The 16,059-nt window shown below is 40.4% G+C and overlaps 1 protein-coding gene across 1 annotated transcript in view; it reads right to left on the bottom strand.

Annotated features, from left to right (window-relative positions):
* Nucleotides 1-16,059, bottom strand: part of LOC123516822 (nephrin-like) — a 184,385-nt gene that overhangs the window by 58,113 nt on the left and 110,213 nt on the right. Inside the window, 1 exon segment of the mRNA XM_045276530.1 lies at nucleotides 10,103-10,311. Coding sequence (XP_045132465.1) covers nucleotides 10,103-10,311 — 209 coding nt within the window.

Raw genomic sequence — 16,059 nt, 5'->3', positions numbered from 1 at the left:
CTAAAACACAAACAAGAATACCTTTACGTTTATCTTAACACTTAATTTTGCCCTTCCTCCTCTTTTTAACGCCACCTAACTCCTGCCCATTTGTATTGATATCAAACACTAATTTAAGTTTTCCTTTAATTAGAAACTACACTAGATAATAAAAGAAGTGGAATTTATAAACATGTATAGAGACTTACTTCAAGCACAGAATTACAGGAATCCCCAATAGTCTATTATCTAATCAGCAGCTGCCAGGAAAGCGTGTCTAGACTGTGAACTAATTAAGGGAACACTGTATAAGGAGATTGGAGAGCGCCAGGCGAAGGTTCAGCAGGAATGTACGTACCGAGGCTCGGGGTTCGCGGCACGGGGATGCATGGAACTGGGGATATTCAGGAGGCTGTGGACTTTTCCCAGCCGCTCTCAGGTAAACACGTGTGGGAACGGCACGTTATGGATAGGTATGTGTTGCAATTTCTGTCTTCATTACCATCACGTCTCTACAATTCCCTTTCGATACTTATGGTATTCATGAGGTTGTAGAATTTTCTTTGGCACTCTCGAGGAAACATATGTGCATGGGTACGGTATGCTTGAGTGTGAATATACAGGTATAAAAAAGAAACGAAAAATGATGAAGATTTCTTTCCTCATTATCATTTGTATACATTGCAGAAGAATCTGCGATTTTTCCTTGGCTCTCTTAAGTTGAACACGCATTAAAGCAATAATGTATTGGGAAGTACTTGCCATAATCACCATCATCTGTCGATACAGTTCCCCTCGTAAAGCATTATTACATCTCCACTCATTTTCACGAGCAGATGCGACTGATGAGTGAAAATATTTAGAGGAAATTCTTGTCTAGTAGTGCAGCTATATACGTATATATATTTCTGATGATTGTTAAAATGATGAGCGTGTATACATGACAAAGGAATATTCATGCTCATCAATAACGCGGATTTGGCATGGATATGTTATTCTTTATCTCTGGTTCCACAAACATCAACGATCTCTAACAAATCTTATCATAGACATTTTCCCCATTCAAGACGGTTTGCGGAAAAGGCAATGTAGCGTCGAATAGTGCTAGCCCTGGCAGAGATACCTGCTGTGTTATGATAATTGTACACAGTTTTCAATGTTGTTGACATACAACTCTAAGGACACACTCACGTAAATACCTGAATATCTGACGGCTAGGCCAGAATCCAACATGCTATGTTCTTTACTTCAAAACGTTTACTTGTATGTCCAGTACCACGCTGAAATGTTAATGATACATGGCTTTGCATTGATGTTGATAAGCGAGAGTAAGAATTCTATCAGCTTCCTAACTAAATACGTAGCTTAACCAGAATGTTAGCTCCACTATCTTGCACCCAGGTAAAATGTCATGGCTGAGTATTTCTCCTAAATATAGATGTTGACAGGTGGGAGTAAGAACACCTTCACTCTCTCATTGAATGCGTAGATATCAGAAAAATAAACGCACTGCTTCCTCCTCTTCAAAGCGTGAATCTTAAAAACCAGTGAAACATTATTGCTGCATAATTCTCCTTAAGGCAGATGGAAGCGAGAATAATGAAACTCTCATCTCACCTATGGAATATCTTTCTACCTCCTCTGCTTCTTATATCTACCCATCCTCACACACGAAGCGATTAGTTAATCAGTATTCATTCAAATAATCTTCATCGAATCCCATGTAGTCTTTTAGAGTTGCATGGCTTTGAATCAAGTGCCTTGTTGAGAATGATATTCAAGGGGGTCAAGCGACAAGCATTTCAAGTCTAGACTGACGACCGTGTTTCGAGAAGAATTCAAGTTAAGGAACTTCTAAATTTAGGTTAGAATTCCCAGGCTTCTATAAATACAGCGCGTGGTGGAAAGTTAGAATTAGAGGGAACATAGTGAATACTGTTTAGTCATGGTCAGAGGTCGATTAACATACCACACTCTTTTTCTCTTTGTTTAGCAGATTACTTCAATCTCAAGCCCTTTGATTTGCAAAAAGTCTATCTCGTGTTGGGTTTTATAAGGACACTATTAATAGACTACAGGACTTTGAGGGAAAACTCTAAATCCAGTGGAAGTGAGTTCAGCTGATATAGCAGTTGTTGATCATGACTAAACAGTTAAATACTCATAGATTGGTTTACAGGGCATGGGAGTTGTAACATTCCCACTGGCTATTTCGTTGTCAAAATACGTACAACCTCCTCTATGTTCCAATCAAGAATGCAGTGTAAAAGTTAAGATTGCATGTTGTCCTTGGATCTTGATCGCCTTAACTTCCAGTCTTCGCTGTCACGCAGGTTACGAACACCCGCTCTCTCCTCATCCTGTGCCCTTGCCACCGCCTTTTTTATTGCTTCAGTGGCACAGTGAGTTATCAGCCGCCATTCGAACACGAACCAAGAAAATATGTTCCCCGGAGTCTTTCATCCACTCAAAACTCCTCAAAGTACTTGACTCAACGCGTCCTCCAGTCCTCTTTGCTCTCCACGACAATCATTTCTTATTCATGGATAAACAGAAATCTGAAGAAGCGAGGTAAAAGTAACGCCAAATGGAATTATAAAAGTAAATTAAAACTTTTCTGCTGTAAGTGTAAGTTGTGTGTATTAAATCGGGGAAAATGAAAGAGAAACATTAAGTAAAAGAAGAGATGAAAGACGACTCCTCGCACTTCAAGTATTCACATTTTCCACTTCACGCAGATTCTGTCAGGGGTGGAATGTGCGATAACAGAGGGAACAACGGTAAATGTCGATCATTTTTTTTCATATCGCGCAATGGTCGAGAAGCACCATCATGTTGCTCGCCTGCTCTGACTTTGCTTGAGGCTAGGGTGAGTCGTAGCACGGGTCTTAAAGAGAGCGTGCTCCTCTATAGCGATAACTGAGAGCGTGAGAACAGGAACTTACGTGGAACCATTGCAGGAACATGAATTCACACAAGCAGAAAACACGCAAAGAAAAGAGAATGTATAAAGAACTTGTTCATTCAGTACTTGCAAAATAACTCCAGAAACATTCGCCAGGTCACATAACAGTAAAAGTTAAGAGATATGTAGCATTTGAATAAAAGTGGCTGTAGATTTTATAAAAACTTTTAATCTTACCAAATTTCCTAACCGATAACAACGAATTTAAATTTCTATTTTTCATTACTATTCACATAAACATAATGCTTCACCTCTCTCTCTAAAAAAGTATATATATATATATATATATATATATATATATATATATATATATATATATATATATATATATATATATATATATATATATATATATATATTATCTCAAATAGTCGACTGGTTTTAATATGAACGAAGCATCGTTTTTTGCTGAAATATTTGTTGCAAGTACTGATAAAAAAATTTTGTTTTGTTGTTTTGTTTTGTTGTTGTTCTTGTTGTTGTTACTTTGTTGTTGGAATTGTAATTATTATTATTATTGTTGTTGTTGTTGTTGTTGTTGTTAAGGTTGTTTTTATTGTTGTTGTTGTTGTTGTTGTTGTTGATGATGATGCTGCGTCCGCTACTGTTTATGTTACTGCTGCTGTTGTTGCTGCCCTTGTTTGTGTTTTTGTTGCTCATGATGGTAATGAATGGACATCTTATTGATGAATGAATTAATGCCATGCTACGTTTTTCGGACCTTAGTGTATATATAAACTCAGGAAAAAAAGCAAAATACTTGCCTCATTGTACTCATCCACGCTAAGTAATCTCCATCTCTACGCACCTGTATTGAGACAACTACGCGAAAAACACCTGGAACACGATTGAGGCACGTTCCAGAATGACAAAAAAAAAAAAAATAGCACAATTTTGTAATGAGTTCCTGGAATGCATCGATGCCCTATAGCGTCCCTGTGCAAAGGTAAGCTAGATTCATATTAACGTTCTGACAAACTTAATTAAATATTTTGAATGAGTTCTCGAACGAGTTACCTTACACTTTCACAGTCTTAAAGTCTTTATCTCAGCAATAAAGTACTATTCCGAACGATACATCGAGTTCATGCACAACATATATATGTATTTTTGTATATATGTGTAACACATACACTAGTAAAGTAATGAATTATCTGCCTGTTTATATTTTCTTTTCCCTGATTTTAAATTAAATTCTTTCGTGAGGGAGGTTCCAAGACAAATTTCCTTACAATTTCGAAATATCCTTTCGACTTGTCCTTAGGAACTGTCACCGTCAGTGGGATTTTACTTTAGCTTTTTTATCGACTTTGATCGGATCCTCTGTTAGGAAAGAGTGTAGTAATCACAAATATATTAATTTCTTACACACATTAATATAACCTAGCCTAACTTAACCTAACCTACCATTACTTAATTTATACGTATATGTGTGTATGCATACGTTTATAGTTTATATAATAAAACGTTTTGCTTTCACCATTTTCAAAAGCTACATAAATAAACAGCCAGATTCTTAAGAGTAGACACCATGTCAGTAATGTAAAAAGCGTGTTAACCTTTCAATAGAATCAAAGAAAAAAACAACAACTATATTTAACTAAAAAATTTTTTTGATGCAGTGAAGGTGACCCTCAGAGCAATAATATTCTAGAACGATGGTCCTGTGTCCCTCAATGGCAAGAGTGCAAGCGCAGTGTAGCGGCCACGAAATACACATGGAAAAGCCTGTGGGCGTGAGTTGCAACATGACTCGCTGATCAACAACCCACCTTTGTTATGCTTGTTGTCGTGATGCCAAACTTGATATGGATGGCACCACTACAGCCTGGAAAAACAAGGCTCTTCCAAACGCTTGATGAAACATTGGAATAACGTGTGAAAAACTTCAGAGCAGTCAAGTTAAAGTTCTTATATTTTTTAGCATCTATTCTTTTGCGTTATGACATTATTACTAAATAGATTAAAAAATATATGTACGATGTAAAATTAATTCTTTTGTACCTGATTTGCATTGTCTGACTAAATGACTCTTTGTTTCTCTCACCAAAACAGAATAAATCAATTAACAAAATCGCTTAAATATTCAGATAACGTCAAAATGATTGACTGGCTGTTGGTTTCACGTGTAAGCTACCTTGCATACATAAGGAGCACCAAGAACCGAGAATATACACGCACATTGCTAAAAAAAAAAATAGAAATGGAAATACAATATAAGAAAAAGGAGCACAGGGGAAACACACTTCGACAAATTTCTTCAGAGCAAGAAATATTAAAATAATAAGGAATTTCCTTCCCGAGGTGACTTGATGGGAACCTGCAAATCTGAGGAAGGTGAAGAACTGAAGGAAATACTGGATATCTCAGAGCTCTCTTCCTTTCGTTCATGCAAGAAATATGACGAGCAACCTTTCTCATGACCAAGTACACATGTTGATAAAGAGAGAGAGAGAGAGAGAGAGAGAGAGAGAGAGAGAGAGAGAGAGAGAGAGAGAGAGAGAGAGAGAGAGAGAGAGAGAGAGAGAGAGAGAGTGTGTAAAGGTAGGAATGAATGCGATTAATTTACATTTATATTCTTTTCTATCAACACGCACACACTCATACACACACTCTCTCTCTCTCTCTCTCTCTCTCTCTCTCTCTCTCTTTTCTGACCTGTATTTTACATCTAAAACTTAAATTACACAGATATCCTGGTCCCATCCTTCCTTCTTCCTACCCGTGGTTGGTCGGTGGCGGATCCCAGTCTCGGCGTCGCCACCATTTAGTCAATCGCAGACACACACTTCCCTCCTGAGTCCTGAGTTTCAAACATGACGCTCATTTTCTCTCTTTAGACCACCAGCATACATTATTCTACTTAATAAGAAGAGGTTTGGAGCGACGTCGAGAGAGAGAGAGAGAGAGAGAGAGAGAGAGAGAGAGAGAGAGAGAGAGAGAGAGAGAGAGAGAGAGAGAGAGAGAGAGAGAGAGAGAGAGAGAGAGAGAGAGAGAGAGAGAGAGAGAGAGAGAGAGAGAGAGAGAGAGAGACAGCATCTCTATCTTTTACTCTCGTGTTGTTTACCTGACATATCATATTTCGAGTTTTTGAACTTGTCATTTCAAATACCTTTCGACTAATACATATTGTTCAAAGCATCAAAGAATCAGATGAAAAGCTGATGTAAATAGATATACCGTTCAGTGATTTAAGAGCGGAATGAAATGAATCGTAAAATTATGTATTTCTCAACACTATATACATCAAAGGCACAGTAGAGATATTCACAGGTTCGAAGACAAAGCTAGAGAGACAAGGCTGTTATGGTTTGAGCACAAGCAGGTCAGGAAGAGAACCGAAGTAAGTAGAATGTTGGAAATTAATCTAACCTGTACGAGAAAGAGAGTAAGAACTAAAAGAATTCGTTTTATAATTCGGTTTATGGTAGCAAAGGAAAAAAGACATGCTTGTACCCGTAGTGTGTATAGCTGACGATGACACACAAGACCCACCGCTGGAGGAGGTTGATTCTCTGAGACGATTCCTATCGGGAACAGCCGGAAGAAGAATGGTGATGATGATGATGAAAAAGAAGAAGATAAAGAAAACGAAGATGATGATGACGATGGCGATGATGATGAAGAAGAGGAAGAGCGAACAACAACGACAACAACAAGAAGGAGGTAGAACACACCAACCAAAACGATAATTTACTCCCAGCGAGGTCTAATAGCACTAGTTCAAGGGGTGCTGTGAACCTTCCCTTAAAGGTAGTTGTGATCTCGCTGAACGTTTCCCTTTGTGTCTCACAACTCAAGGGGGCAGTCACAGCTTGCCCTTTAAAGACAACTCTCCTTCTTCACACAAAACTACATGCACTTACCACACGCCTTTGACTTAAAAACTCAAAATTTAAAATAGCGACTCATAATCCAGCCTCGGAATCCCCTTCTTGGGAGGAGACCAGAAATGACCCCAGGTCAGACTGCTCTCTCAGTGGCGACCCAAAATGTCTTGACACCTCCCTCGACTTTGTCCTCATTAACTTCTGCAACATTCGCGGTCTTAAATCTAATCTTCAATCTGTGGAACACCACCTCTCCTCTACTAAACCTCATCTTCTTTTCCTCACTGAAACACAGCTGTTTGAGATAACTGACAGTAGCCCGTTTTCGGTTCCCTCCTACTTTCTCTATCCTTATTTTCGTTCCAAAGCTGGATATTGCGTCTATGTACGCAATGACTTAACTTGCTCTCGTGCCCACGCTCTTGAATCTTCCGAGTTTTCCACCATCTACGTAGCTTAAACTCAATAGTCACTCTCTAACTACATTCATCTGTGCTGTCTATCTCTCTCCTAACTCCTCTGACTAGAGTAAATTCTTTGACTATTTAACTTCCAAAGTGGAGCATATTCTGTCCCTCTACCCTTTCCCGGAGATCTCCATCCTTGGAGATTTCAATGTTCACCACCTGCTTTGGCTTTCCTCTCCCTTCACTTACCATCCTGGTGAACTAGCCTTCAACTTTGCTATCCTCCATGACCTAGAGCAACTGGTGCAACACCCTACTCGCATTCCTGACCGTCTTGGAGATACGCCCAACATTCTTGATCTCTTCCTCACCTCTAATCCTTCTGCTTATGCTGTTACCCTTTCATCTCCGTTGGGCTCCTCCGATCACAATCTCATTTCTGTATCTTGTCCTATTTTTCCAATCCTCAGGATCCCCAAAGCGAAGGTGCCTCTGGCGTTTTGCCTCTGCCAGTTGGGGGACCTGAGGAGGTATTATGCTGATTTTCCTGGAATGATTACTGCTTCCGTGTCAAAGACTCATCTCTTTGGGCTGAACACATAACAGAGATGATAGTGTCTTGCATGGAGGCGTATATTCCTCATTCTTTCTCTGAATCTAAACCTTCAAAACCTTGGTTTAACTCAGCCTGTTCTCGTGCTATACATAATAGAGAGGTTCCCACAAAAGGTACTTAAGCATTCCATCTCCTGTATCTCACGCATTTATATTTCTGCCCGGAATCATGCCAAGTTTGTTCTTTAACTTGCCAAACACTCCGTCGTAAATAGAAAATGTCAAAATCTTTCAAACTCCCTCGTGACTTCTGGCATCTAGCCAAAAACATCTCAATAACTTAATTTCTTCATCTTTACCTCCTTTTTTTCATCCTGATAGCATCCCTACCATCTCTTCTTTCTATAAAGCTGAATCTCTCTCTCAAACCTTTGCTAACAACTCCACCTTGGATGATTCTGGGCTTGTCCTCCTCTCCTCCTCCCTCTGACTATTTCATGTCTACAATTAAAATTCTTCGTAATGATGTTTTCCATGCCCTCGCTGGCCTAAACCCTCGGAAGGCTTATGGACCTGATGGGGTCCCTCCTATTGTTCTCAAAAACTGTGCTTCGTGCTTGCACCTTGCCTGGCCAAACTCTTTCAACTTTGTCTATCGACTTCTACCTTTCCTTCTTGCTGGAAGTTTGCCTACATTCAGCCTGTTCCTAAAAAGGGTGACCGTTCTAATCCCTCAAACTACCGTCCTATAGCTTTAATCTCTTGCTTGTCTAAAGTTTTTAATCTATCCTGAATAGGAAGATTCTCAAACATCTGTCACTTCACAATCTTCTATCTGATCGCCAGTATGGCTTCCGTCAAGGTCGCTCTACTGGTGATCTTCTGGCTTTCCTTACTGAGTCTTGGTCATCCTCTTTAGAGATTTCGGTGAAACTTTTGCTGTCGCGTTAGACATATCAAAAGCTTTTGATAGAGTCTGGCACAAAGCTTTGATTTCAAACTGCCCTCCTACGGTTTCTATCCTTCTCTCTGCAACTTTATCTCAAGTTTCCTTTCCGACCGTTCTATTGCTGCTGTGGTAGACGGCCACTGTTCTTCTCCTAAATCTATTAATAGTGGTGTTCCTCAGGGTTCTGTCCTGTCACCCACTCTCTTTCTATTATTCATTAATGATCTTCTTAACCAAACTTCTTGCCCTATCCACTCCTACGCTGATGATACCACCCTACATCTTTCCACGTCCTTTCAGAGACGACCAACCCTTCAGGAAGTCAACAGATCACGCAGGGACGCCACAGAACGCCTGACTTCTGATCTTTCTAAGATTTCCGATTGGGGCAGAGAAAATCTAGTAGTTTTCAATGCCTCAAAACTCAATTCCTCCATCTATCAACTCGACACAACCTTCCAGACAACTATCCCCTCTTCTTCAATGACACTCAACTGTCTCCCTCTTCCACATTGAATATCCTCGGTCTGTCCTTTACTCATAATCTTAACTGGAAACTTCACATCTCATCTCTTGCTAAAACAGCTTCTATGAAGTTAGGCGTTCTGAGGCGTCTCCGCCAGTTTTTCTCGCCCCTCCAACTGCTAACTCTGTATAAGGGCCTTATCCGCCCCTGTATGGAGTAATCTTTGCATGTTTGGGGGGATTCCAGTCACACAGTTTTACTAGATAGAGCGGAATCAAAAACTTTTCATCTCATTAACTCCCCTCCTCTGACAAACTGTGTTCAGCCTATTTCTTACCGCCGAAATGTTCTTTCATAGCTATTTTCATGCTAACTGTTCTACTGATCTTGCTAACTGCATGCCTCCCCTTCTGCTGCGGCCTCGCTGCACAAGGCTCTCTTCTTCCTCTCTTCCCTATTCTGCCCAACCCTCTAATACAAGAGTTTACAAGTATTCTGAATTATTCATATCTTTCACTGGTAAACTCTGGAACTCCCTACTTGCTTCTTTATTTCCATCTTCCTACGACTTGACTTCTTTTGAGAGAGGTATGTCAAGACATTTGTCCCTGGTTTTTGGCTGATTCTTTCGAATCTTTTAGCGAACCTGCAATTCCAGTGGGACGTTTTTTCTAACATTTTGTTACCCTTGGCAGTCTTCCTTCTTGCATAAAAACAACAACAACAACAACAACAACAACAACAACAACAACAGTAACAACAATAACAACAATAACAACAACAACAACTACTACTACTACTACTACTACTAATAATAATAATAATAATAATAGTAAAACAACAAAAATAACAACAACGACAACAACAACACAACAACACTAAGTGAAAGAAGAGAGAAAAAAAGAAGAAACAACAGGAGTAACATCACAACAGGCACATAATCTCCCTTACCGATTACAGTGAGGTTGACTCTGACATTCCTGGTGGGAGAGGACTTGAAATCGACCCGGCATCGGTACTCGTCCTCGTCGCTGGCGGTGACTGGGTGCAGCACGAGGCCGGGCGGGTGCGAGGTCATGTCGAAGTAGGCGCGCTTTTGCAACGTGTCCTCGTCTGACCAGTGCTGCGCCCGATGCACTGGACCATTCCGACCGTCGATACTGCGAGAGGAGAGGCGGCACGGGCGTCAGTGAGGCTTGCAGTGACGGGATTCACAGGTAAATAGGGACATGCATTAAAGAGAGAGAGAGCCTGACAAGAGAAGAAAAAAGGTAGGTGTATAGAAGAGCTGGGAGAGAGACCTAAATGTAAAGAGAGAGAGAGAGAGAGAGAGAGAGAGAGAGAGAGAGAGAGAGAGAGAGAGAGAGAGAGAGAGAGAGAGGAGGAGGAGGAGGAGGAGGAAAGCCTAAATAGGGGGAATCAATAGAAGCACGATGTGTGTGGGAATGCAGGTGAGATGGACTGAACATGAGTGAAATGCGAAACTGAGGTAGGGAGTAAGGGCAGATTAGAAAGTAGGAGGAGGAGGAGGAGGAGGAGGAGGAGGAGGAAATGGATACGAGTATATAGAATGGAGATCCTAGAAGAGGTTTAAAGGGAGGCTGTTGCATGAATTGATAGCGTAGGAGGAAGATGAAGAGACAGCAGGTAAGTATAGTGTAGATGATGGGACGCCAAAGGGACTGATAATACGACACGAGCTCGATGTAGGCGTTCTAGATAGGTAGGGTGAAGGAAGCAGGAAGAAAGAAAGGCTTCCAGGTATGCAAGTATATATGAAAGTTAAAGGAATGCATGAGAACATAAAAATATTTACAATCTCTGAAAGATTTAATATCAGAAATGGAATGCTGGATATAAACAATGTATGAAAACTCGAAGAATTCATGATATATCAGAAAATTTTCACTCTGAGAATTTTCATAGGCTTAACCCCTTAGTACCATGACGCGTTTCCATATTCATTCTCCTTACTATTTAGTGATTTTACACAGCTTCAGAAACTAATTTAAAGGAATAAAATAATGAAGACTGTGACCATTAAACTTCTGACCTCCATAAATCTTTCCTAATGTCAATAAAATAGTCTAATCGTACACAAATCTCAAGGTAAAAATGTGATCCAGTATTGAAGGGTTAAAGGAACAAATGTAAACAACATACAAAAACTTCAGAAACCTATAAGGCGGTGGTGCAGTGGATAAGGTGGTGAGCGTGGGATCGGGCAGACGTCCACGCGTAGGTTCGAATCCCACCACGTACAGCCTTAAAACACTTTGTCATTTGTCGAGTGGTTTAAAGTTACCTACATGTCACCATGATACCCAGGTTCTAGGTGGTTACACTCAAGATGAGCTTGGGTGGGGATATGGGCCATAATATGGGTACCACTATAAATAAAATTGTCTGCGCCACTAATGGGCGGAAGCTGAACAGCGCTTCCCATACACTCTTCAAGTGTGCCTACAGGCGCTATAGGCCTTACCGTAAAAATAAAAAATATATATATATGAAAACTAAAACCCAACGGAAGGCTTAATAACTAGAAGGGAATGAGTCGTTTCATTAAAATAACACAAATGGTTACTAGTGTGTTAGAATTTGAAATATCCAAAGGTGAGGATGAACAGGAGTCAAATGAAAAGAGTCACTCCACCAGCTGAGACTGAATGGACACTGGAGTTGATCTATAAACAAAAAAATTGTATTTTTCCTTTTTCCTACATTGTATTTCCCTGCAAAGCGAGTAACTGGAAAATACTATAGAATACACGTTTATCAATTTACAAATCCTGACTTGCAAGTAAGGAGATTAACAGGAAGAAAAAAAGTAGAATAAAATAAAAACTGGAGAGGAAAATATATATAGAATTTCATGGAGTAGAACTGAGAGGGACACTAGAAAAAAAACATGAATAATAAAAGAAAAAATTACAATACTAATAACACATGAATAAAAAAAATGGTTAAAATGGAGGCATGCGAGGAAATGGGAAGATTTGGACAATAAAAGAACTGGAAGCGATGATAAGATTTAATATACGTGTCGAGGAGTAAAGCAGGCAAGGGGAGATGTTCCTATACTAATTAGCAGGAGAGAGAGAGAGAGAGAGAGAGAGAGAGAGAGAGAGAGAGAGAGAGAGAGAGAGAGAGAGAGAGAGAGAGAGAGAAACTAAGAGAAGCTTTGGGGATGTAGCGAAAGAAAACATGCTTGTATTTTGTGTAGCTGAGGAGACGCAGAGCAGCTTGTGCTTTAGACGAGAAAACTTATCCACCATGGTGACCCCATACAGGAGAAGCCGAGAGAAGGAAACAAGAAGTCAAGGTTACGGAGTCTTAAATAGCAACAGGTGGATCATTGTCAATGTTTATTCGTAAATTAATTCACATGTAGGAGAGTAGTATAATAGTGTTGGTTGTGGTGGTGCAGCGGTAGTGGTGGACTAACTGTGAAGCTGCTGAGCGAGAAACAGTCAAATTCATGATTCAACTGAAATCACTTCCTACCCATAATGCGGGGGCATGTTCTCCAGGAACACTGTTATAAAGATCACTGTTATCTCATGGACGAGGCAGAGTTGTTGTTGGAGAGATTGTTGTTTTCTATCAGCAGTACATAAATCAGTACTTAGTGTAACAATAATTGTAATAGCAATAGTATTAGCAGTAGCAGCAGCAGCAGTAGTAGTAACAGTAGTAGTAGCAGTAATAGTAGCAGTAGTTGTAGCAGAAGTAGTAGTAGTAGTAGTAGTAGTAGTAGTAGTAGTAGTAGTAGTAGTAGTAGTAGTAGTAGTAGTAGTAGTAGATGCAGCAGCTGTTGTTTTTGTTTTTGTTGTTATTGTTGTCTTCATGTTGTTGCTGTTCTTGTTTTGTTGTTGTTGTTGATGTTTTTGTTGTTCGTACTGTTGTTTTTTTATTGTTGTTGTTGCTGTTGTTGTTTTTGTTGTTGGTGCTACTACTGCTGCTGCTGCTGCTTCAATAATAGCAGTGGTGGTGGTCACTGAAGCAGAAATACTGATAGAGAAAAGTAAACAGTAATAGACACAGTTTCAATAACATCAGCAATAACGTGAAATTACGAATGAAAAAAAAACACGGAAATTCTCTTAGCTTTTTCTCCTCCACCTCTCTCTCTCTCTCTCTCTCTCTCTCTCTCTCTCTCTCTCTCTCTCTCTCTCTCTCTCTCTCTCTCTCTCTCACACACACACACACACACACACACACACACACACACACACACACACACACACACACATAGACACCATTAAGACTTACAATAATAAAATCTAAAGTATTGTAATGAATAAAAGTGATGAAAAGTACACAAAAAAAAAAAAACTTTACGAGAGCATAGTAACAAACACAACAGACCTGTGAATGAATACTGCAAGAGTAGGACTAGCACTAAGCCAGAGACAGTACATATGAAGTAAATTTACCCCGCCTGTACTGTGCTGGGATACTGAAGAAGATGGTGGTACGTGCATAATCGATACACTTTACCCACTCAAACTTATGGACCTAAACTTGGAGCGAAAGTTTTAAAATGTAAACTTAGAGGCGTTCGAGGAAAAGTAGCAAGAATAATGGTCGATGTAACGTAAGGGGGAAAAGATAAGGAAGGATCAAGAAGGTGTATAGTATGTCAAGGGAGGGTTATTACATTCCAGACGTCAATTAGACTAACAATTATTGATGACTACCGCACGCTACCTAAGTTTACAGAAGCCAGTTATCTTCCCTGCCAAAATAATAATGGTAATAATAATAATTGATATCAAGAGTAGGTGAGGTGTTAGAGAGAGAGAGAGAGAGAGAGAGAGAGAGAGAGAGAGAGAGAGAGAGAGAGAGAGAGAGAGAGAGAGAGAGAGAGAGAGAGAGAGAGAGAGAGAGAGAGAGAGAGAGAGAGAGTTAAAAATGAAGCTGTTTTAAGAGGATTACTTCATATTCTCGACAGATATGAAAATGTGACGTTTTCACGAATTTTTCCCTCATTCCTAAAATATTATTAGCATCTTAAATCTATGCTTGTGTGTGTGTGTGTGTGTGTGTGTGTGTGTGTGTGTGTGTGTGTGTGTGTGTGTGTGTGTGTGTGTGTGTGTGTGTGTGTGTGTGTGTGTGTGTGTGTGTGTGTGTGTGTGTGTGTGTGTGTGTGTGTGTGTGTGTGTGTGTGTGTGTGTGTGTGTGTGTGTGTGTGTGTGTGTGTGTTTGTGTGTGTGTATTTGTGCATACTCTAGAAAGTTAATAGGACGCATATCACCACCACCATCACCACCACTACTGCAACTACCAACAACACCTCTGCCACTACTGCCACCACCATCATCACCATCGTGCACCATCACCACCACCACCACCACCATCAACTTGTTTACGTCACACCATCTTCCAGCACAAGGCTTTATGTCCATCCGCCAAAGTCTCAGCGTCCCTAAGACTCTCACACCTGCTCTCAAACCTCAGGTAAAAGGCAGGTAACAGATGTGTCTTAGTATACTGTGAGGGATGGAGAGAAGGAAGCAGGCAAGATGGAGTCTCTCTCTCTCTCTCTCTCTCTCTCTCTCTCTCTCTCTCTCTCTCTCTCTCTCTCTCTCTCTCTCTCTCTCTCTCTCTCTCTCTCTCTCTCTCTCTCTCTCTCTCTCTCTCTCTCTCTCTCTCTCTCTCTCTCTCTCTCTCTCTCTCTCTCTCTCTCTCTCTCTCTCTCTATCTATCTCTCTCTATCTCTCTCTCTCTATCTCTCTCTCTCTCTCTCTCTCTCTCTCTCTCTCTCTCTCTCTCTCTCTCTCTCTCTCTCTCTCTCTCTCTCTCTCTCTCTCTCTCTCTCTCTCTCTCTCTCTCTCTCTCTCTCTCTCTCTCTCTCTCTCTCTCTCTCTCTCTCTCTCTCTCTCTCTCTCTATCTATCTCTATCTATCTATCTATCTCTCTCTCTCTCTCTCTCTCTCTCTCTCTCTCTCTCTCTCTCTCTCTCTCTCTCTCTCTCTCTCTCTCTCTCTCTCTCTCTCTCTCTCTCTCTCTCTCTCTCTCTCTCTCTCTCTCTCTCTCTCTCTCTCTCTCTCTCTCTCTCTCTCTCTCTCTCTCTCTCTCTCTCTCTCTCTCTCTCTCTCTCTCTCTCTCTCTCTCTCTCTCTCTCTCTCTCTAAAATATAAAATATTGCACTTCATGGAGTAAAGATACATGCAGCCGTCATCAGGTGAGGAGCGAGTGTTCAAGGTGTGGTGCGCTGTGTGACTCAGGGTAAGGGTAACAGTAGAAGGCAGAAGCGCCATCTTGAAATCCTCCTGAAAGGTTATGGTGTGGTGAAGACCCTGGCAGACTTAGGCCAAGTCATGGAGCATAATGGATGACAAGCTGATTGAAGTTAAGATGAAGTTTGTTTGAGGAATGGTGAGCAAAATAAATAAATAAGTCAAACAAAGAAATAAGAGACGCGTAGTAAAGCCGCAATATCGTGATGAATATGTATACATAGAGCGTGACTTTCTCATAAGCAAATTATACATGACCGATTAACCTGCTTTGTCTGTGCCATTAGCATGTTAATACCTTCTCTGCCACACCAGAGCCTTGACCCGCTTCCATGATTAGTCCATTGATTATTTTCATTCATGGCTCCGCTGCACCAAAGGTAGTAGCATGATATTCTCTCGAGCGTGATGTTACGTAAGTCATTCTTTAAAATATCAAAAGGTAATCTAATAAATGATTATAGATTATGTAATCAGAGAAAGGTCACACTGTACCACATGCCACTCTCCTGAAAGGGATATTAAAGGAATTTCCTACAACATAAGTGAATAAGTGATACGTGAACATTGCATAATCACATAAAAATCGTAATCTATAAAATCAATCAGCCTCCAGCACATGGTATGAAGCACCTTCCATACAAACTGAGAATGTATAGGAAC

This window comes from Portunus trituberculatus, chromosome 41, assembly GCF_017591435.1.
Source record: "Portunus trituberculatus isolate SZX2019 chromosome 41, ASM1759143v1, whole genome shotgun sequence".
NCBI classification, from domain to species: Eukaryota; Metazoa; Arthropoda; class Malacostraca; order Decapoda; family Portunidae; genus Portunus; species Portunus trituberculatus.
This window is presented reverse-complemented; position numbering and strand designations above follow the sequence as displayed.